The sequence below is a fragment of the Sander vitreus genome, chromosome 12 (assembly GCF_031162955.1).
Source record: "Sander vitreus isolate 19-12246 chromosome 12, sanVit1, whole genome shotgun sequence".
Taxonomy (NCBI): domain Eukaryota; kingdom Metazoa; phylum Chordata; class Actinopteri; order Perciformes; family Percidae; genus Sander; species Sander vitreus.
Genome location: NC_135866.1, coordinates 25,760,714 through 25,785,326, shown reverse-complemented (window position 1 = coordinate 25,785,326; position 24,613 = coordinate 25,760,714). Strand labels below are relative to the sequence as shown.

At 40.9% G+C, this 24,613-nt stretch overlaps 1 protein-coding gene across 2 annotated transcripts; it reads left to right on the top strand.

Moving 5' to 3' along the window:
* Nucleotides 1-352: 352 nt before the first annotated feature.
* On the top strand, nucleotides 353-22,921 carry ca8 (carbonic anhydrase VIII). 2 transcript variants are annotated; one of them, XM_078264850.1, is made up of 9 exons: nucleotides 353-730; nucleotides 5,485-5,676; nucleotides 5,901-6,025; nucleotides 7,203-7,298; nucleotides 9,333-9,395; nucleotides 9,541-9,589; nucleotides 13,207-13,319; nucleotides 16,119-16,313; nucleotides 22,460-22,921. In XM_078264850.1, the coding sequence occupies exons 1-8, from the start codon at nucleotides 658-660 to the stop codon at nucleotides 16,251-16,253; spliced, it is 846 nt and encodes a 281-aa protein (XP_078120976.1). In that variant the 5' UTR covers nucleotides 353-657; the 3' UTR covers nucleotides 16,254-16,313; nucleotides 22,460-22,921. The 2 variants fall into 2 exon arrangements, with proteins under 2 accessions (XP_078120976.1, XP_078120977.1); XM_078264851.1 differs by lacking the exons at nucleotides 16,119-16,313; nucleotides 22,460-22,921 and adding an exon at nucleotides 10,392-10,519 and having other exon boundaries at nucleotides 13,207-13,299.
* The last annotated feature ends 1,692 nt before the right edge of the window (nucleotides 22,922-24,613 follow it).

Sequence of the window (24,613 nt, the reverse complement as noted above, 5' to 3'; positions counted from 1 at the left end):
CACACACACACACAATACCACCAATGTACCCAAAACAGCAGAAAGGTTAACAGGAACATAACATACAAGTCAAACTACAACCGAGAAACATAACTAATACGATAGAAAGAAAACACAATTAAAGCTAATACACTTAGAACATAGAGGGAAGGTTGATGAGAAGGAGATACTGATCTGTAATTATCTGGAAGAAAACCTGGGTGAGAGAGAACACCTGCAGTCTGCCAAGTAAAAGAGAGACAGAGAAAGGAAGTAAGATTGAGAGGAAGAGGAGAAGGGGGGGGGATCAGAGCGATAACAGAAGAGCAAAGTGGAGAGAGAGAAAGAGGAGGAGCAACAACAGAGTAAAGAGAAATACAGAGAGGCAGAAAGCTCCACACACATCAGTTATTAGCTGCGAGAGAGGACATACTGTAACAGGATAAAAAGACAGAAAAAATAGAAAGAGAAGGGAAAAGAAAAGAAAAGAAGAAACTAAAGACCAAGACACAAAGAAGAAAGTGAAAGGCTGAGGAAATTGTTGCTCAGTTGGGAATCCATTCAGCACACTGTAGAGACTTCACTTTTTGTCCAAGTGAACAGACAAAACCTGTGACTGGGGAGTCTACTGGGAGGTCGGACTGGTTTCTACCCACAGTGAGCAGACTGCCAAGCACCATGGCTGACAACGTGAACGAGGAGTCGGATTATAACCCGGGAAAAGATGAGCTGGACTGGGGCTACGAGGAAGGTAGGCTGGTCTTCATCAGTATGTGCAGGGATGCTGGGAAAAATAAGATGTTAGCTGGTATAAAAAGTTGAGGGTCCAGATGGGTTTGAAAGGGATCTCAACCCAAAGCTTCACACACTTTATGAGGTCTTTACTTATGTGTCGGCCTGGTAATTCTCTAAAAGGAGTTTTGCAGTGGTGTCACATATTGTAGATCCTGGTTTGTGTTAGTACACTGTAAAAAGGTCTGTGAAAACAAGATGTAAAAACTAGTGCAAAAAAAATAATTGTTTATTTTGCTCCCCTCTCTTACAGGTTGCTCTAATGTATCTTACGTTTTATTAACGAACGCTTTTAAATGTGCTGTTTTAAACAGTTATGAGGGTGTTCCTCTGCTGTAGAAGAGATGCACTTTACATCAAAGCAACAACATTAGTTTGTTTGAAATGAATATCAATATTGAGTACATCAACTCCATTATATGGAGAGCATTGAGTGCAAAACATCAGACAGAACGATACTATAATCCACAAAGGTGTTGCTAAAATCAAGACAAACAAGAGTCGTGAGGATAATACAACCACAAAATGATTCATTATGATTGGACAGTTTTGCTGTCATGAATCTCTTGAAACCACTTGATCTGTGATGGAATTAAAGGGGTATTCCAGCAATTAACAGGTGCACCTCTATAAAGGTGCGCATCTCAAAACAACTAAAAAAAGAATGGCTAAAATAGATGTACAGTAACAGAGGCCTAGATTTCCTTGGATCCTACAATTCATATAACTGTGGTCAATCGTGTCTTTTATGGAGTTGTGAAGTGGGAGGGGCTGCTGGTTCAGGCTGTATTTTAAAGGGGGCATATCATGAAAAACTCCCTTTTCGTATCTGGAGTGCCTACCAACACACAAACTGTGAAATAAGACAACCAGTTAGTTTTTTGTGGGCTGTCAAGATCAGAAAACATTCAGATTTCACTCCCCTTCCTCTGTGATGTGAATCAGATTAGAATACAATTGTATTGTGAATTCAATTGTTTCTTCAGCTTTCTTTCAAACACTAATATTCATTTCTTTTTGGATTGTCAGATTTTCACTGACACATAATTATAGCATAAGACTATTAAACTCACTGTCATGGTTACAGTTATGACATGAGTTCATTTAGTTTGTTTTGGTTCACTCTGTCTTCTTTCTATTGCTGCCTTTACTGAGAATCGAGGGATGCGCTGTGATATTGAACTGTGAAATTCTTACTGTGAGTATACTGTATGATATGGGCATGGGAATGATAACACCTATAGGCATGAAGTAGACACTAATGTATGGCTTGCAAATACCACCCGTGTCCTGTGGAAACCTTTTGTCCTAAAAGTAATGTTTTCATAAATAGAGAAAAAAAGTAATTGGATGTTCCATTTACGTTCTATCGTGCAGAGAACCATTTTGTGCATGGGAGATTAAAGACTTTCTGCAGGACACTTCATATTTTAAGTTTATACGGTCTTCATATACACATTTACTCTCAGCGTGAAGGTATAGCATGCCGGGGATGTGGACTAAAAGAGGCATCACATCCTTTGTCCCACGTAGCATTCAGCTGCTTAACAAGCTCTGACCACATGGTCTGAAATGGTGATGTCTCTTATTGATTTGCCGATTGATTGCCGATGGATGCTTTTTTAATGAATTTTCTTATGACGTTCATGTTTTTATTTAAATGTTTTTATGTTGTACTATGTGCTGTTATGTATGTATGTTCTTTGTGCAAAGCAAATTCCCCTAGGGCCAATAAAGCTTTCATTTATTCATTCATTAGAATGGGCTCCATTGGAAGAACTGACTTTGTAAGGGATTACAATGTGAGGTCATTAGTTGAACATAAAAGAACATAGGCATTAACTGGAATGCAAAGATAAATTTATGATTCTTCCAAAAGACTACAGACTACACAATAATAGGATATGAACTATCAAATACAATACAATAATAGAGATATTCATCATGTGCCAATAATGATATCTGTGATTTTGGCAATCTCCTGCCAATATGGAAACAAATAATAATAGAGGAAAGGCCTAAAAAACATGAGATCCAATGAGTTTTTGATAACACACCTATGGCAAAGACTTGTACAGTTGATGCATGAATACATGAAGAACCAGAAGCTGGTGGAACAGACGCTAACCTGGAAGTGGTTGGACTATGTTTCGACAACTTTCTATCTAGTGCCATCTCATTTCACACACACACAAACTAAATCTTGCACAGCCCTTTCATGTGTACTGTAGCTGCAGTGAAACCCTCACTGCCTTTAGTACGTTGTTGTCAAGGCTTTAGTTGCTGAGGACAGAGGGAATGTGACGGGTCCCCTCAGCCCTCTCTGCCATGGTGAGAATAGTCAGCCTGTCTGCAGTCTGCAGTGTGTGTCTCTGCTGCAGTTGCTATAGAAAGGCGCACCATGAGGAGTTGAGTTCATTTTCTTGGAGGGTCACGGCGTGTACTGGGCTTTCTTGAACACGATACTCACTAAATGTGTTTGCTTCCTCCTTTCAAAAACACATTAAGTTCCAAACATCTAACACTGTTCTCATTGTACTGCTAGAGTGATCTAGAGTGAGAGAGTGAATCTAGACCAGTGTGTACCTTTGGTGTCACTTAGTATCACTTTCTCTACTCTGTTTCTTCACTCTCTACCAGCACAAGAACATTTAACAGAATTACACTCTTAAACTAAGAGTTAAGAGTTTTCATGCCCTGTCGGTGTTGGTCAAAAATTATGTTGATATTACAAAAGATATTTGATACAATATCTTAATTTCTCTTACAAATATTTATACTCATGCAATAATTCTCCAAGTCTTAAAGTGCGTTTGTACTCGGAAGTCGGAGGTCAAAGTCGGAAAACACGCCCCATAACCTCGGTATTCCGAGCTCGGAGCTCGGACAGCCTCGCACTACCCCGAGCTAAATCCAGCATTGGTACCCCATACATCAATAGTAGTGAAAACTGTAGTAACATGCAGTTATTGGCACTTCTGTCATATTTGTGTGTCAGTAAATCAGTCGTACAGACAGGCCTGTCCAACTTCTGTCCGTCAACATGTTGATATGCTGTTTGTATGCACAAAAAACAGCGTAATGCGTTATCAACTGGTATTGCTAACAATGGCTAACCTGGCTAGAGCTAACCCCACAATGAAAAATCAGACTTGTAAATGAAACGCATTCAACTCGGGTGTGACGTCATTCCCAGGTACGGCTTCCGAGTGTCCGAGGTAAATGGAACGCACTATTGAGTCCCAGTGAGGCTGACCCTCTTTCTTCAACCACAACCTGCCTACATTTGTTTCCCTTCCCCCTTTCTCCCTCTGTCTCTCTACCCTGCATACAGCATTCAGAAAATACAGTTACAGTTCACTTTCCAGAGCTCTCAATCACCTCTCCTGGTCTTCATTATGTCAAAATACGTTCTTAAAGATCAAGAACGAAGTGCTGAAATTGTATATGACAACCAACTGAATATTACTTTCTAGCCCCTCCCATTCCGTTTTAAGTCCTACGCTGGCTGAACCCGAAATTAGCTCTTAGTATCTCCATCGTTTACACGCAGCTGTTCTAGCCACTCCAGTATTAACTTTGGTCTTGTTGCTTTGCCTGTTGCGTTGTCGTGTTAATTCTCTTTTTTGCTTCCCTGGCGAGTAATGTCCCCCTGCCATTCGTCACGGTGCCACTGAGTGTAAAAGGGCAAAAGGCGGAGGTATGTCCCTCTTTGGCTAATGTATTTTAAAGATGGAGGCGCAACATGCCGGCTGTCATTCGAGCGACTCACCCTTATGTATTCTGAATAATTCTAAATGTCAGATTCTACGCTTACGAGAATACTTTGATTAGTTGGTGGAAGTAATTACACACGAATGAGCACATATTTGTGAAAGAACAAAGTTTTTTTTTTTGTTGCTAAGAATCAACTCAAAAAAATTACACAATGCCCAGCAACCCAGAAGTTTTGGGCCTAACTAAAATTTGAATTGCACAGTTATTGATTCAACCAATGTCCGGATTATGTGACCCCAATACACAGCTTAGTTAAACAAAGAAACCTGTCTTGGATAAACTCAACACTTACAATCTTATATTTAGTAAACTAATCTTAAAGGAGCACTGTAGCTTTTAGAAAATTTGCTGTTTTACTGACTTATACCAGACAAATGTTACCAATTTAATCTCTGTCTGTTTTATGCAGCAGTATAGCTCTGTAATACATTTAGACCAGCTTAACCGAGACAATTGAGGAAGGTCAAAATAGCCAGCTAGCTTTGTTAGCAATGCTGTTTCACTAAATTTAGACAATGTATGTGTGTATTTAACATGTATGCAGAAATAAAACATGAGACGTTGCTGTTTAACGAGCAGTTAAACAAGCAACAGCTGGGCCTTGTGTGACCACATGCAGCATCTCAGAAGTTCTGTCTGTTGGGCGGCCTCTAGCTCACCCAGTCGAGCATGCGCCCCATGTAGTCTGAGTCCCTTGCCATGGCCCAGGGTTTGAATCCAACCTGTGGTCCTTTGCTGCATGTCACCCCCTCTTTTTAAATCCCCCATTTCCTGTCTATCCACTGTCTCCATCAAATAAAGGGAAAAGTTCTGTATGTATGTCAGCGGATTGTCATACTTTCCTGACCCAGTGACTCATACAACATGACACAACTAATAAATTCAGTTTTGTATGGTACATGTAATGTGTTTGTGTGTGTGCTTGTTTTTACTCAGGTGTAGAATGGGGACTCCTTTTCCCAGCAGCCAACGGCGAGTACCAGTCTCCCATTAACTTAAACTCCAGGGAGGCTCAGTATGACCCGTCCCTCCTGGATGTCGGCTTATCACCAAACTATGTAGTGTGTCGAGACTGTGAGGTCATCAACGACGGACACACCGTCCGCATCATTCTCAAGTCCAAGTCAGGTAACTTCCAGGGGACATGACAACATGTCAATACTCACTACTCATTGTTTAAGAAGTGACATCAATATGGATTAGGGGCGAGTGATACATTCATGCATTTTTATGTAGCGCGTGATAACAATGACAAATCTAGCCCACTGGCCACCTTTTCTTACTTTTACTCTGTCTTCTACTTCCTGTGTGTGCTTGCCCTCAATGCCCTGGGTTTCCTGTGCCGTTGTCAGTGGTTACCGGGGGTCCGTTGCCCAGTGATCATGAGTATGAGCTTCATGAGGTTCGATTCCACTGGGGCAAAGAGAACCAGAGAGGATCAGAGCACACTGTCAACTTCAAGGCTTTCCCTATGGAGGTAGTGCACACACACAAGCATTGCACGCATGCACGCACGCACACATGCACGCACGCACGCACGCACGCACACACGCACACACGCACCCATGCCCACTTTCAAAGCAGGCCAGTAACCCATAAAAGACTAAAGAGACACAGTGTTCATATCTTTAAGCTTCTGGCATTGACATATATCCTTCAGATAGCATTGTACCTTGTTGAGTCCTTGAACACAAAACCTGTTTAATCTTCTCTTACAAGTAACATTTTTGGCATGGGCAAAGCAGGGGAAGCTGGAAAGTATTAAGTGACGGACTAAGTAATTGTAGGTTTTAGTCTTTTTATTGTATTTGTTATAACTATAAAATATTGCCAGCCTTATATCCATTAAAAGTGGGCTAAATATTTGTTTCAACCGTGAATGTTTTTATAGGGCAAGGTTACATATTTCAAAAGTATTTCAGTAAGACAGCTCTTGCTCTTCTTGCAAACCACAAAATCAATGCTCAATGGGAACTCTGAGCTAAAACTACTGATAAGGAGGCTGACAGCTCAGAGATCACTGAGATTTTATGTATTCATTTCCCACTGTTTCAACATTACAGTAAGATAAGTACCATGGCAGCTTTCAGCTTACAGATCTGTGGTCTGGTCTGATCTGGTCTGGCTCTCTCATTTACGTGTTTCAGGGTAGAGCTGGGCGATACGGAGGAAATCAAATATCACGATATTTTTTACCAAATACATCGATGATTACAAAATATTGACACAATGAGAGTTTTGATGAATATTCATCAATAATGTGGATACAATGATTAAGTGGGTAAAGAAAAATAATAAAACAGCTAGAAAAGTCTGGTAAGTTCAAAAAATTACATCACTTTTTTGTAATGCAGCCTCTAAAACCAGGAAAAGACAACATTTGTGTCATATTACGATATCCAAAATATAAGAAAATATCTACCCTCATTTGATGTCGATATATCAATATATTGCCTAGCCCTATTTCAGGGTAGAAGTTTTGCACTCCTTTCTCCACGTTCATATGAACTTGACATTAGAGCCCATTAAGAAAGCCCTCAGTCACCCCCAGCTGATGGTTTCTCACTCTCTTATCAACTACTGTTCCCTACACCTGTTTGCAACAATGGCCTCTCAAATACAGGTTGTGTTCTGTTGTCTCTTTGTCTCTGTAGCTCCATCTGATTCACTGGAACAGCACTCTGTTTAACACTTTGGAGGACGCTCTTGGGATGAAGAATGGAGTCCTCATCATAGCTCTTTTTGTGCAGGTAAACATCCACATCATAGTGGACAGTTTACACTGTCGATGTAATAGAGATCAAAAGTATTGCAATATTCACATTTGAAAAATATACACAAGAACTGGCTTTTGGGACAAAGATCATCAGCTTAATTTCACTCAGTTTTTCTAGTTTGTATTGCCTTGGAACCTGAATAAGCATATATTGGGTCCTACATTTTTTTCTTCTTCCGATACTGTAACAGGTAACAGTTACCAATACACAGTAAATGTATGTAATGATGTATACCTGTCTTACCAAAGAAAAAGTAATATTGTTATTGAATATCGAATTTGTGTAAACGTAAGAGTGCAGCAAAGTCTATAGGCCTCTTTACAGTTGCCGCACCCAACCTGTCGCACGGCAATGTGACGTCAAAATGACGTAGATCTCGCTGGCGCGCCAGGATTTTAAGTGTGCGACCAGAGGTCGCGCACCACTCTATTTTTTTTAGCGGCGCACGACAAAGCGGAAACAGGAAGCATGGACGAGTTCGAGGGCAACCGGATGCCAGGACTCTCAGAGTGACTGCAAGTCTCTCTTGTAAACTTACTGGGTTAAGATGAGTTCTTTTATGGTGAATGAAAGGCTGGATCTGACGCTGTAGGTCATCGAATCATTGTACAGATATTCTGAAGTATTCGAAGTGCTTCTCTTCTTCTCTTCGCCATTGTTTACCTTTTTCTTCTTCTTCTAGTCCGTAGAAATAGCAAAGTCGGTAGCCCTTCCTCATTAGCGCCACCTCTGTTCAGGAGAAGACTGCAACTCGCGACCACCACTCGTGAGAATAAATAGTTACGGCGCTCCCGTGACGTCACACTGGCCGCAGCCTACCTGTCAATGCTGGCAGCAGCATTGCCGTCAATGCTTTGATTTGATTCGATGACCTACTTCGTCGGATCAACCCTTTCATTCGCCATAAAAGAACTCATCTTAACCCAGTAAGTTTACAAGCGAGACTTGCAGTCACTGTGAGAGTCCTGGCATCCGATTACCCTCGAGCTTGTTCATGCTTCCTGTTTCCGCTTTGTCGCGCGCCGCTAAAATAAAATAAAGTGGCCCTCTGGACACGCACTCAAAATCCTGGCGCGCCAGCAAGATCTACATCATTGTGCAGTCATATTGGCGCGCGCCAGCTCGGCTACTGCGACTGTAAAACAGCCTTTATAGGGCAACGACACCGCCCACATTATAACACCATACAATTCAACAGCAGCACAAATGTTAGCCTCCAAAATTACAAGAAAGTTGAATTAAGAGCTCTCTGAAACTGCTTCAACAAAAACTGACCTTCATGAAGGAAGGATTGCAGGGCTGGTGTATGCGACTGCATTAGTTTTAGCTAGGTGTACCTAATAAACTGCAACTGAGTGTAATGTTTTGGAGCAGAACTATGTGTGCTTGATGGCATGATTTTGTAAAAAGAAGTCCCTGCATTCATTTTGCCCTTCGTGGTGCTCAAAATATTGACTTTTTCAATGACCTTAAAGGGGTTTTCCTTCCTAGAATTGTGTTGTTTTTTCTAAATGAGCGAACTTCTGATTAATTCCAGATTAGCTTGAACCATCCTGTGTAATAATAAGTCATAAGTATGACACAAGTTGAAAAACGCCTTCTGCTACATTCCTATGAAATCCCCCAATTCCTCTGCTTCATTGAAATGGTCCTTAGTTTGCCTGCTAGGAAAAATGTTTAATGAAACCAATCAAACCTCGGCGAATAACATTACTTTGGGAGAGATCTGAGTCACACCAGCCCAGTGAAAACCCAGATAGCCCTGATGACCTGAGACCACACTCTCAACACAATAAACCTCACACGTCCTGTTTTTGACAGCTCCTTTCAGTTTCTGCTTCCTGTTTACTTCCTATATGGATACGGCAGATATAAACTACAATATTCTTAACACTTTGCCAACATCTTTAAGGCTGTCACTGATAACACTGTTTAGATATGTTGATACGTACTGTGGCCACCAACTGCCCGCCCACTGAGACCTGAAATGTCTTGCGTTTTTATCAGATTGGTAAGGAGCATCTGGGTCTGAAGGCCATCACTGAAGTTCTACAGGACCTGCAGTACAAGGTGAGAATAAGTCTGAAAAGATCTGACAGATGACAATTTATTACATCAATGTAAGATGTTAAATAATGATAGAGTATAATCACACTGTTAAATGACATGATACACTAATACAATAATTGATGTTGTGTTGCTGTATTACCATCAGGGAAAGAGCAAGATAATCCCCTGCTTCAACCCCAACACTCTGTTACCTGGTGAGCAGAAAACTATTTGATTTCAAATGAATATACAAAGCTGTTACGTTTTGAGTTTTAGTGTTTGGAGCCCAAAATGCAGAGACGGAGGCAGATATGGTTTTATTGAGGAAAAACTAGAATAGATCTTTATTGTCATTGTTTTTTTTTAAAGGAACATGCCAACTTGTTGGGACTTTAGCTTATTCACTGTATCCCCCAGAGTTAGATAAGTCCATACATACCCTTCTCATCTCCGTGCGTGTTGTAACTCTGTCTGACGCCCCCAGCGCTAGCCTAGCTTAGCACAGATCCTGGAGGTAACCGGCTCCATCTAGCCTACTGCTCCCAATAAGTGACAAAATAATGCCAACATTTTCCTACTTACATGTTGTGATTTGTATAGTCACAGCGTGTACAAATAACAAGGTCACATGAGACACAGCCATCTTCTAACCGTATATAAACTGGGAACTATATTCTCAGAAGGCGAAGCACTGCTACTTGGGCGGAGTGATTAGAGCAACACCTGAAAAGCACCGTTGTTACTCTCTGCTCCTCACCACGGGGCTTCTCAGGTGCTGCGAGCAAATCACTCCGCCCAAGTAGCAGAAGTTGCAGTGCTTCGCCTTCTGAGAATATAGTTCCCAGTTTGTATACGGTTAGAAGATGGCTGTGTCTCATGTGACCTTGTTATTTGTACACGCTGTGACTATACAAAGGGTTATCTAACTCTGGGGGATACAGTGAATAAGACAAAGTCCCAATAAATCGGCGTGTTCCTTTAAGATTATTTTTGTGGTCTTTTCCCTTTATTTAATAGTGACAGTGGGTAGACAGGAAATGGTGAGAGAAAGAGAGGGGATGACACACAGCAAAGGGCCACAGGTTGGATTCAAACCCGGGCCGCTGCAAAGGACTCAGTCTACATGGGGCGCAGGCTCTTACTGGGTGAGCTAGAGGCCACCCCCTTGTCATTGTTTTTTAACAACGAAACACAGTTAAGCAGCTCTCAATATGACAAACATCACAGACAAACAGAAATATAAAAATGAAATAGTAAAATATAACAATCAAGATAAATAAACACAATGAGGTGGCACTATATACATAATGTTATTAACTGTTATTAACTAATAGTCTCTGAAGAACTGGTTGCAGGCAGTTGGTGGCAATTGAGATCTGGCTGGCGAAACGGGTGAAGATGGTAGGCTGAGCAGAATAACCAGTGTTTGGTGTTTTTTGCCCCCAACGTCGTCTTCCAGGCAGCGCTGCCTGGAAGGCACTAGGATTAGGCAATGGTTAGGGTTAGAGTTAGGGTTAGGGTTAGGTGCCTTGAAATCGACAGTCGCAGTGCTGCCTTGAAGTCGACGTTGGGGGGCTTAAAACACCATCGAGCAGAAGAACCACTTGAGCTGAGAGCTGGAGAACACTGGAGCACTGGAGACTGTGGGCTGGGTTTGACTGCTGGCACACCAGAAACTGCACACAGCAAGAATAAAAGATTAGTCCACACATTTAAAAATGCAGGAACAAAAAAAACCGACAAAACTTGTAGTCTTGCGCACACTAGAAAAACTCAGGTGACTAGAAAACATAAGAGCAAAGAGCCACTCAACACTACACTACTTGGAGGCTTGACCAGGCTTTTATAGGCGGAGTGAAATCAAGATGAATTTCAGATGCGCCTTGTTAAGGCCCAGACACACAGACCAGACGGCCGACCCTCGGCAGAAAAGGCAGTTGGACTGATCAGTTTACCCGAGTTGGTCAAAGAAGTGCTGTAATACATACATCTCCATAACAGCAGGCGGCGCTAATCTGTATTGTCACCCAAAAATGAAAACAGGCAGCTGATTGGACGAACGCGTCACGTGGGTCTGGTTTCTCTGGAAATTCAAAGACAGACTGTCATGGCGGCTTGTTCAGAATACGATCTCATATTGTACTAAAATAGTTCACCGAAACGTGTTTCTGAAAACATTTTAAGCGAGAAATAGACCACGCAGTTGCTGAATCTGTCTTCATTTCAGATCAACAAAGGTCAGTTTAAAAGATTTGTCAGATTTTGAGAGACTCTTGTCACGCTCATTCCGCTCCCCGTTTCCGGTTAGCACTCTACCAATCAGATGGGTCATTTGAGTACGGTGTGTAGTAGGCATTAGAGAGACCAAGCTCAGCCGGCCATGCCCTCAGCTGCACCTACACTGCCAGATAGAGAAACAGAAAGGGGGGGGAAGAAACAGAAAAAAAACCCCACCAAACACAAAAACCAAAAGATCAAAAACAAACACCACCATGACAGAAGCCTTTGTGAAAAAATACCGTATATAGTTTTAGGTTCTACCACCATAGTTGACTCATAGATAGGTTTGGGGTTTGATAGCATTTTATTGAATCTGAATGCAGATGCAAACTCTTTCAAATTGCTTATGGAATCTTTTTAGGTAAGTTTGTTTGGTGGGGAATTAAGACAACTTTAAGTTAGAAAATATATACTGTTTTCATTTCACTCAGTAGCATACCTAAGCCTGGGACATTACTGTGCTGAAAGGGTGTAGAGCTTCACCAAATATTTTACCACAGCTCTGTGACATTCATTAACTGTCCTGACTTATTTGTCCTTCTGCTGCGAGGGAAAACGATGTTTGCTCCTAACTGTGAGGATGGGCTGCAGCTGCAGAAGCTGTACAAGTTCTACTTTATCATTCAGCAAATATCAACAGAAAAAAATTGCAGATTTTTCTGCACTTGACATTTTCTAAAAGGCAAATCACTGCTGTATGCAACTGCTTCAGGTCACAGAATCTGACGTGTCACAGAACGTGGTGTAACACAGGCGGTAGGCTGAGGCAGAGGACCTGACCTCAACTTATCAAAAAGACCACAAGTTATTACTTTAACGTGATGGGTGGTAGATACATATTTAAGCAGGGACTTGTCTTTCACCCCTTTTTTCGTGACAACCGTCCCGCAAAATAGGCCTATTTCATTTGGCAGTTGTTTGGTTGGCTTTGGTGAAGTGCATCAACACTTTGGAACGCTTAAGGTAGTCTGTCATATTCAGTCAGTCTTGTTAACATCTGTGTCGCTGAGTTAGCACCTGTGTGTATACATTACCAGCTTTTTATTTTTTACTTTGCAGATGCCTGGAGTGTCAGTAAGAGGCAAACGAGATCATCCAAGAGACATTTTGAATGAAAGATTTCATAAGGGATTTATTGGCAGAGTTTAACGAATCTGGGTATTTTCTTAAATTGGAACCGGATTTAAAATACAACCGGTTAATGGAGCCCATCCCTAGTCAGGGATACACAGGCATTTTAGTGGCTAATTTAAAGATAATTGGTACCCAAAGCGCCCAAATCCCCATAGATAATACAACAAAATGATGCATTTCTGGACCTTTGATAATTTCTGTACATTGTGCTGCCTGCTGATTATAACTGAGTGGAGCACCTACGCTACCCACTTTTTAAATCCCCATTTCATCAGCGCTAATATTTAAAATAATTCAGATAACTGGATTGTTTATTATAATGTACACTCAGAGAATATAATCTGCTTTCACTGACACAATTCTTTAGGCATTTTAATGCATTTTGTCATACATATATTTATGTTTAATCTGCCCTCAGACCCTTTACTGAGAGACTACTGGGTGTATGAAGGATCTCTGACCACCCCGCCTTGTAGTGAAAGTGTGACCTGGATTCTCTACCGCTACCCTCTCACCATCTCACAATCACAGGTAAAACATACATATAACGTCTGCAGCCTTTTAAAGGGCAACTCACACACATTTTATACATCAAGTCTGTTTGCAGATATGTGGTAGTTGTACTACAGCATATAAAGTATGAAAAAGTTGTATGAAGCCTTTGGTGGCTCCAAAGGGAGCTGTGTGATGTCTAATAAATGTATTGAGTCAGCGTGATGAAGACATTGGGTGGGTGGAGTTAGAAAGCTTCCCAGACCACTGTAGCTTGCTCCTCATCTGTGCTAGAGGCTAGACGTACATATATTATAAATGCTAATAGCTAACCTTAGCAATAGTAAGGTCATCAATTAAATTACTTTTCATATGCATGCAGTCATCTGACAAATTAAACTGTAAAATATTTTGCTGTCAACACCTGCATTGTCCTTGTTTCATCTCTGTTCTATGTTAATGCTTCCCATCCAAGCTGTACCTATAATCAATGGCCCTTTTGTGGCTTTCATACAACACAGGGCCACTAACCTCAGGATCTCTGGCATTCAACACAGTACAGGATGCCTTTATACTCACTGCAAATCGATGAGCCTGTCACATTGTCTTTAATTCAGCCTTTGTCTGACTCATGGCTCTCTTCAAGCAGGTTGTTGTAAAGGATGATGATGGTTAATCCTTTGACATTTATTTTAGTCTTTCATCCTTGCTGCCCTCTGGCATGCTGACCCTTTGAAATGCTAACAGGAAGAATGACTTCTGGGTGTCCTCCTGCCTCAGGCAATGTTCGTTTGACTTTGTAACATTCCACATTATTTTGTACAGGGACATTGCACAATAATTGTAAATGTCAGCCAAGAGGATCATTTTGTGACGATTGTCCCTTGGCCAGATGTTTGATTAAGCCATTACAAGTGTTGAAATGCTCTCTGCACATTAGAACAGTGGTTTCCAACCTTGTTACAGGTTGTTGTTTGTGAACAGTTCAACTGAAGAGGGATTTTCTCTTCATTTTAATTCAAAAAATATATTTTAAATATAATATTTTAAATTGAAGAATCGTTAACCACTTTTGTAGCCCAAAGAGGCAAAACTACCCAGTATTTAACGGACCAAAAATTAGAGAATAGTCTAAAAAAAAACATTTTTTTAGTATTTTGTATTTCCTAACCCAGTAATCACCCCCAGGTTTGGAACCAACACATCAGTGTAGGGTTTTTCAAAATGTGACACTCTGCCCCCCTCAGACAACTGCAAGCCCTCAGCACCTGCCATTCCCCCCCACACTTAACCTGAGGAATTTGGGGGGGGTTTAGTGAGTTTTACTATGAGCTACAACGTTTTTTAAGCCTATATTTCTTTACATTTAATCAAAAATATGCAGAATTAGCTTGCAATATTTAATATTCCCATGGATGTACAGACAACTATCACTGGATTACTTTGATACTGAAGAAAACTTAAAAACCTGATGATTCTCAGGCAGGTTGTGGAGCTTTAAGGGGCACCCTTTTTCCTATGGATTTATTTTCTAAGTGGAATTCTGGATATTCAAGATGGCCATCTGAGATAATAATTGGGAAGTGTATGCCAGACTTTATCTTAAAATATATGTATCATGTTCCTTCTGGGAAATGTATAAAATTAGTAGAAAAGGTAGATTTTGGGAAAGTGAGTAACAAAAAAAACTACAATACATCGAACATCACAGACAGACAATACTGTACACTGTATAGCATACTTACCTTATTTGTCTTCTTTGTGAGTGCTGTAGCAGTCTATTCTCTGTATCAGGTTTAAGCCATGGCCCCACAGCTGAATGAATATGAACAACAGCAGAAGTGTTGCAGGTCCTGTTTACCTTGACTACACACCTCCAACATCCAGCTATTATTGACGGCTGTAAGAGTGTGTGTGTGTGTGTGTGTGTGTGTGTGTGTGTGTGTGTGTGTACACAGTGCATACAAGAGTTACTATGCCTACATGTTTTGCACTTTGACAGTGGGCTATAAATCCTTCTTCTGTTAGCCAACAGCACACCTGCACAGGAACTTTTGTCATGTTTTCTGGCCAATGTAACCAGCCTCTATACAGTGCATGCATGTAAAAGTGAAAGTGTCTGCGGTGGGTTACACATTAACAGGATGTCAGATTGTGGATCCTTTCTGTCACAGTTCTGATCTCAACATTTTGGTCTGAGCAAGAAAACAAGAGAAATTGTTTTTTATAGTGCTGGGTATGCTGTGCTTTTTTGTAAGCAAAAGCTGCACTTGTTAAGAACTGGAAGATACTCTTACAACACAGTTGTATTGACTGAGTTTCCACAGCTATGAAAAGTGTCATCTGTCTTCAGATTATCATATTTCATTCCCACACAGTCATTATATCATTATAGAGTCTTTCTCTGACTCCTGTTTTTATACCCCAAACTGGTTCCTTTTGCTTGGCACTAAAAGCTTATAACCTGAACGTCTAACAGCCTGAAAAAAAACGAGTGTAGAGCAAATATTTGAGGTCACATGAAGTACTTAAATGATCTTGTGTATCTCTATAAGCCAAAGGGCAAACGCTGTGTGTTTAAGAAACTATGTTGTCTTGTTATGTATGGACCGGACTGTATAAAAATCACTGTACAAGTTTCAGACACTTTCTCACTCTGCCAATGATAGAAATCACAAAGTGCACTGGATGTTTGAAGTTTTTGGGGATCCTTTTGTGTATATGTTATCAGCCACTTCAGTCCATGGATGTCAGTATTGGCCTGTTATGTGTGGAGTCTTGATATATGGAGCTGTGACCTAGTTCAACCTCTAAAATGAGATCCTTTCTCTTCTGCAGATTGAGGAATTTCGGAGGCTGCGGTCCCATGTCAAAGGGGCGGAGCTACTGGAAGGGAATGATGGGATGTTGGGCGACAACTTCCGTCCCACCCAGCCGCTCAGTGACCGGACGGTTCTGGCCGCCTTTCAGTGACCCTCGCTTTCCACTGCAAACTCAGAAAAACTATGGGACCTACAGATACAAGTGCAGAAGGTAACAGTGTTGCAATATGTCCAGCTCTGTCCTGTTTTAACCTGTGATACATTAGCAGGGCTGCAGACCACTTTAACGGGAAAAATATTGTCATGAGCTTAAGGTCAAACCTATTGCTGCCACATATCCACCCTGTTCTGCATCACTAAAGCGTCATACTTTTTAATGTGTCCACCAAATGTGTGTGTATGTGATCATGGATGTTTAAGGTAGCAGTAATCAGTTTTTTTTTTATTAGCAAACACTTGCCTATTTAGACATCCAGGGACATAGAGCAGTATTCTTTTGGAGTCATTTTGTTTCCACCTGATGAATGTAAGTACAATATTTGCTCTGGTTTTGGTCTCTACCATCTCCGGAGAAAATATCCAGCTCTTTAGCAGCTAAATGCTCCACAACGTTCACCAGCTAGTCGCTAACATGGGTTGGATGCATAGACTGTGTAAGTAAAGCCAATACATCTGGATCATAAATCCTGCTCCCTCCACGTTAGCGGATTGGTAGTCTATATCCATGATGTTCCACTTCCGGGATTGCTCCGGTGTTGCCGGAAATTCCGCCGGATCACGCTCTTTTCGGCCGGATGTCCGTCACCTTCTGCTTTCTTTGTGTTGTAATTTTAAACTCTGGTTGATTTCTGAGGACTATCTGTCCAATCTGAGTTTTCTGTTGCACGACTAAAAGATCTTTTGAACATACACATGTTCCACCAAAACAAGTTCCTTCCCGAGGCTATTTTGCAGAGGCACCGTGGCTCCGTCTGGCGCTTAGTGACGATGTGATTGGTTTAAAGAAATGCTAATAAACCAGAGCACGGTTTCTCCCATCTCGGAATGCTGTGTGGACTAGCCGGGCCGGCCGGCAATGCTAGACTAGGGGATTGGACATAAAAAAATAAATAAAAAAAAATCAAACAAAAACCTCAAAATATTTATGGTGTCATTTAAGGTAGCTATTATCACACTGATGTTTGTTCAAGTGTTCATTTTTCTGAGGCTATAAAAACGGGGTGAAACAGCATGAATGACAGCGGAGATTGACTCGCGATTGATCGAGCGGGTGTATGGGCGGTACTTTGATACCGCGGCTCTACTGCCTGATCACTACTGCACAGACTCTGGCTTCAATAATAGAAGATGGCAGTGCCCGTACCCGGGATATTTTGGCTTCACTTTTGTACAATAGGAGGCAGTGGAGACGTGTCGTCCATTTATGTAAAGTCTATGGTCGCTAACTGTGTCTCTCTTCTGTTTGGTGCCGGACAGGTAGTGGTTTCATCAGTGCTTTCTCAATGTTTTACTGAAACAAAACGCTGAGGGGAGCGGTGAGAGTGAACCCAAAACACTGAGCAGAAAATGCTGAAATGTTCTGTAAATCTGAGGAAAACTCCAGAGTTGGGTTCATCATTATTACTGACACCTTTACCTTCACATGTTGTCATTTAGTTCACGGTCAACATAAAACACTGATAGTGCAGCTTTTATTTAGCATCTACATGACAAAGATCCGGAAAATGAGTCAAATAAATGTGTAAATGAATAAAAAAAATAAAAAAAACTGACCAGCATTTGCTGAACTTCTCACCAAACACTGTTCTGTGTTTTTAGTTAGTTCAGCACATGTTTTTTTTTAAATGGAAGTAGGCATGCTGTCCCTGAGGTATTTGGGTCCTCTGAAACCACAGTATAGTGGGTCATCCCCACTGGAAGAACTAACCCAGTTCAGTTACTAATCTGGGACTAGCCCATATACAGTATGTAGTGTATAGAGGGATCCCAGATTTAGCTCAGCAGCACTGCGGCAGGAACACAGGGCAGAACGTTTGGACCTCAGAGGAGATGTGGATTGTAAAGAGATACAATTAAACTTTATGACATTTCTTACTTTTTGGGGGTCTATCTTTTTGGGGATATTAAATCTTTGACATTATTTCAACATGCCAGCATGAAAAACAGATGAGCAAAGGCCTGCAAAGAAATGTTGGTAACCCAACTAGGTTCTTCTTGCTTATTTTTCTCAGTCTGACGCTCCCATATTACTATCAGTTAGCCTTGGTACGCAACATAATGTCAGGGACAGGAGGAACACAGATATCTTCCATGAAGTAAATTATCTAAATTTGACCCTGGTGTAGCAACTGACTTCAATAAATCATTTTTCACAGTCCTGGTTTTAGGTCTTTCTCTAAAAGGTGTACTATATAGTGTTCAACAGTGAGGTTCTGTACATAATGTCAACCTTGTTTTATTCACAATGATATGGAGAAGTACTACACACCAACCTAAGCGTAACAGCGACGTCTCTGATTGGCGGAGTTCGCTGTTACCATGGAAATGTTTACCGCATATATTAGCCTATATCCTCACTGTATAAACAACTCTTTATATAAAGGTTTTCCTGAAATGTCAATGGGTCGAATGGATGGGAAATTCCCTTCGGTAATCGGAGTAGTTCAAAAAGTGGGCATTCACTGTTAAGCTCGTTTGCACTTCCAAGACGGCTGAAAGAAAAGATGTGGCCAAAACTAGCAGCAGAAGCAGGAACATCCTGATGGTTTAAGCTCCAAAAATGCTGGATCCCTGTTTAATAGTGCAACTCAATAGCATATTTTGTTGAACCTTCCCTGACTGGTAAAAGCCCATGTGTTTCAAACTCCATGTCCCAGTTTGCAACACAAACGTCTGAGAACTTCCTCGAGAGACAAGGAGGACATTAAACAGCTTTCGAGAGTAGAATCCCTCTGAACTGTGCAAAATCTGCGGCGTGCTCCTTTAAACAGACAACCCCATTCACTGAGAAGATTTGTTACCTCATTGCAAACTTTACAATGCCAACAACAGAGGGAAAAACCTGCAAGAGGGTGTTTTCATGCAGTCATGGTATTTTAGAAGTTATGGTCACATGACTAATGCAGTTGTTTAGTGTGCTGGTTTTATTATAAATGACTAATTTCCATTTGACTGAATACAGCTTTTTTTTGTTGCAGTTCCAACACCAAACTATGAAATCCTAAATAGTGTTTACCCTCTGAAGGACGGACTGAACAGTGCAGAAGTTAGTTCTGAGCTCTTCACGAAGAGCAGTCTGACAGTTTTCATAACCCTCTGATTGCCAGTAAATATCTGAGCTGACTTCAACGTAGTTGGTATCCAAGGAACAGAGAGTTGAGAGTAACAGGAAGCTTAGATGGAAGAGGGAAAACAGAGTGAGGGATAGAAGTGTGTTGAGAGGAGAGAGAAAGAAGGGTACTGTGGTGAAGGGAGGTGAGAATGCCAGAGGGATGAAAGGAGTAGACAGAGGAGGGCACAGGGAAAAAAAAAGGAGAGAGAACAGCGGGCCATTGTTTGTGGTGTAAACGGATACTGAACTGGTCCCACCGGCACAAACCCACCTGAGTTAAGACCTGTGAAGGAGAGACAAGGGGGGAGAGAAGGGAGAGCGAGCTGGGTGGACATTTTGAGCTGCTGTTGTAGCTAGATGAAATGGTATTACAATTCATCCTGAGGGGAACATAAATGTCAATGGTTGTTAAGATATTTGACTAAAAACCTCATATGTGAATGGTGGAGGTAGAGGAAAAGTCCAGCAGTTGGATACCTCCTCTGGGGACTGATCTAATGTCTGTACAAAATTACAATAGTTTGTGGAACGGCTGACAGCCATCCATAGAGCCATGGAAGACTGTCCTCCCCGGGAAACACTCCCTTAAGTCGTTTGCTCAAGCAGCTATTACTACTTATATTTACGTTCATGGTGTCGGCGCCTTCTTGTGGCCTCCCGTAATTATTACTTTCCCCATCTTCTGTTGAGTTTAGAGCATCCATAAGTGTTGAAAGGTTATCCGGGTATTTTGCCGGTAACTTTTGTAAGAAAGAGGCTTAATAAGAGAGCTGGGCCCAGTTCTTTTTATATAGGTAACCAATTCCACATAAGAAGCAGATTCTTCAGGTCTTTGAAGCTGGTTTAAACCCTTTAGACCTGGATTTGTCAACATACTGTAATATACAGTTAAAAAAAAAAACTGCATATTATATACTGTTTTTAGGTCTTTATTATACCTGAGCAAAACACTTCACAATTCCAGAGGCCTGTTGCACAAAACCAGGATAAGGGATTAAGCCGGGATATTCAAGTTATCCTGGATGAATTTAGCTTTGATTTGGTTGCACAAAAGCAGGTTAAATTAAACCCAGCCAAGTAACCATGGAGATTTATTCTTTGCAGCTAGCCTGCTCCAAACCAGGCTAACAGCCAGGCTAAGATTAATCCTGGAGTCTGATGGGTTAAATCAGCTGCTGCTCTGATCCGAAATAAACGTGTTTAACAGTTATTCTGTTGTCTTCTGAATGTGTTCTGCTTTATTTTTATTAACATGCATTACTTGTCACTATTGCTGTCACAAATTTGATGTAAATCCTACTATTGCAGTTCTTTACATGGTAAGAAATGGTTGCACTGGCACCGGAGACACCGTGAAATTTGCCCCGTGCAACATGGAGAGGCGGGTTGAGGCAGGGGGATCCTCCCACACCGTGCAGCAGACTCTAAAGGAGACTTTTAGCGTCAATAACGACGACAATGGCACCTGACCAAACGTCCGCGTTTTACGAGATGGGAGTGAGAATGTGTTGGAATGCCACAAAGCTTCTTAATCTTTTTATTTTGGTGCTGTCACGCATGTGGGAGTGAGAAAAAAAAAAAAAACCTGAATAATAGGCTATATTGTTTTACAGATATGCTTACAGTGTGTTTTGAAGTCACTTCTTTTTCTAGTTTTTGTCCAGTCATGTTTGCTCTGTATGAACATTTATTGTAGAAAGATTTAGAATTAGACAGCTTAGAGATTTGTGCATATGGTTGTAAAACAGTCTTGCATTGTAAATAAGGGTTTGAAATTAAGCCTAGTCCTTAGGGTAAGTTTCCCGAGGAACATTAATTCCCTCTACTCACTTTTAAGGCAAAGTAGGCTAAATAAAACATTTTATTTATATAGTGCTTTACAGGCTACTCAAAGACACTTTACAGTAAAACCAGCACATAACAGATACAGCAATACAACCAACACATAAAACAAGCATTAAAAGCAATTGAAACACAGTGTACAACTTTGTAAAAATGTGGATTGACTAGTAAGTAGATCTTTTTAAATCCTGACGCATTCAGTCGGTCCGCTATTGTCTGTTGGGCTTTTATTCCTGTCTGATAACAGCCGTGTTTCCCTTTTTGCATATTATGTTTCACCTCCTCGTGCTTTTCCATTAAAAGCTGCTGCTCAGCGGCTTAAACATATGCCGCACGCATCTTCTCCATGTCTGCATCAGTAAATCTGTGATCGATACCGTGGTCTATTTAAGAAAGCCGTGAACGTGCACTTATCCCAGCTATCTACACCTGGCTTGACATAGCTTCACCTTCTCATCCTGGCTCGGCAAACGTGCAACCGATTAAGGTTAACAAACAAAAATAATCCTGGGCAGGAAATAAAACCACAAGGAACACAAGACAAAAACTATAAAGACACGACAGACCTTGACCCCTCCACCCAGCAACAGAAACGTTACACTCCCACACAAGACAAAGACAACACAGAGACTAAATACACAGGTTAACAAGGACTAAGAAGAAACAGGTGACACAACAGGTGAAACAAATCAGGGCGGGACAGAACAATCAAACAGGTGGGAAAACAAAAGACAGGAAGTAAAGCAAGTCAAGACTAGGGAGGAACACAGATACTTCAAAATAAAACAAGAAACACTAACAGAAACTACCAATCGTGACAGTATAGGAACCAGGCTAATGTCCTGTAGCGTGAGGCCATACATAATATTTATATAGTTGTCCTCTGAGTCTGAAAAGGTAATGGAATAGGAGGCAGGGGATGTATATCCCACTTCAGTGGTCTATTCATTTGACTGATGACTGGTGTCATATGTCCAGTCATACTGTACGACTGGAAATATCATCAACTTTTAAAGAGAAGCTTGAACACATTTCTCTTGAGCAGCTTTTTTTTGCAGTTTTTTCTGAAGTGGGAATAGAAACAAGGGAGCAATAAAAGTTCCCCCTTTAATGATGTTTTACTGAGCTGCAAAGCTCTCCTTTTCTTTTCTTTTTATCTGATACACATTTCCCTTTCATTACAGGAGAGAAGGAAGAAGAGGTGTGAAGAGAGGAATGGAAAAAGAGGGAGAGAGAAAAAGTTAACGTGGTTGTAGATCAGCTGCAGACTGAAGGTGGATGAACTTGGACAAACCTTCAATGTATGCTTTTGTTCAGTGTGTGTGTGTGTGTGTGTGTGTGTGTGTGTGTGTGTGTGTGTGTGTGTGTGTGTGTGTGTGTGTGTGTGTGTGTGTGTGTGTGTGTGTGTGTGAGAGTGTGTCAGAGGTGTCAAGTAACAAAGTACAAATACTTATACTTAAGTAGAAATTTTAGGTATCTATACTTTACTGGAGTAATTATTTTACAGCAGACTTTTTACTTCTACTCCTTACATTTTCACGCAATTATCTGTACTTTCTACTCCTTACATTTTAAAAATAGCCTCGTTACTCCTATTTCAGTTTGGCTTGTTTTCATTCCGGCTTTTCATCGTTCAAAAAAACACAAGAAAACGACCTATCCAGATAAATCGTGCCATCCGTATACCACATACCGTAAACATATACCATTCCGACACCATATTAGTTTGTCCATCGCACCTGACCATGACACACATCACGTCACACTCCAGCAAGGAACTAGCAGACGTACGAAGATGTCCGTGGCAGAGACTCAAGAGAACTCAAGCAAAATGTCCCAACCAAGCACCAGCGAGGAGGTTGGTAGGCAGGAAGACCAGCCAACCCCTCTACATCCCTGGCCGTACCTGGAAGAAGTTTTCGAAATGGTTGGATGCAAAAACAACTCCTTTCGAATGCGCTGCAAGCTCTGCGCACCCAAGTACCACCAAAACTCGCCGTCTAATTTCAAAAAGCATATTGATATTATTTTTTTCCCTTACATTGCTTTTACTTTTATACTATAAGTAGTTTTGAAACCAGTACTTTTACACTTTTACTTGAGTAAAAAGCTTGAGTTGATACTTCAACTTCTACAGAAGTCTTTTTAAACCCTAGTACCTGTACTTCTACCTAAGTACTGAATGGGAATACTTTGACACCTCTGGTGTGTGTGTGTGTGTGTGTGCACACGTGTGTGTGTGTGTGTGTGTGTGTGTGTGTGTGTGTGTGTGTGTGTGTGTAGGTGTGTCCTCTTCCACTTAACCTCTCTCTCCCCCTCTCATTCTTACTGAATATGTATCTGTATGTGTAACATCCTCCCTGTGCCTGTGTGTCTCTACAGTAGTATGTTTGTAAGTGTGTGTCCTGATTAGATAAAAGGAGGCTTTACAACCAGTCTCTGCCTCTGTCAAAAGAAGCATAAACCTCAGATGTACCTGCACACACACACACACACACACACACACACACACACACACACACACACACACACACGCAAACACGCACACACACAGGTTCACTACACAGTTTACAAACTGTATTTGTAACTTTTGTTTTGAATCTGAAAATTGAGTCAACATTACAGACAAATCCAAGTTGTAGGTAATAATGTGCTGGCACCTGACTGGTAAACCCCACATTTATCATGTAATCATGTAATATAACACTACTTTTTAAGCCCTTTTCCCATGATATCTGTCCAAGTGATCTGCGAGAACCTGTTCTATGTTGAAAATATAGTAGCAAATGCCGTTAAAAGTACTGTGTCTGACAAACTGAGCTGAAATATACTGTGAGAACTGATGACTGTTACTGTAAAGCAACAATAAACTACAACACTGACTGAAACATGGAATTGAAATGGGGATTTATTTTCTTCTACTACCAAGAGAAACGGAAGCCTGATTCACATTAATGCTGTTATTAAAAGATATGTTTGGTGATATTTTAGTTGGTGTTTAGTTTCCCAAACCCCATTTGCAAACTAAAATCAACAATAATGATAAATGTATCTATACTAACAAGTATTATGTCTTATTTCTCCTATTAAAAACAGATCAATGAGTCACACTGTTGCACTAGGTGACGTTCCCTCATTACCATGAATTTATTTTGACTCAATCTCACATACATCGTCCTGCTGCTGCAAATACTTAGTAAGGCATAAAATCTGTATTAATCTGCAGCTGAAAATAGTCCCCAACAAATGCACTATTTCCTTCTGTTTGAGTAATGTTTGATAACAACTAAATTGTCCAGTTGTTTTGGGAAATTACTGAGCTGTCTTTAAAATTGAAA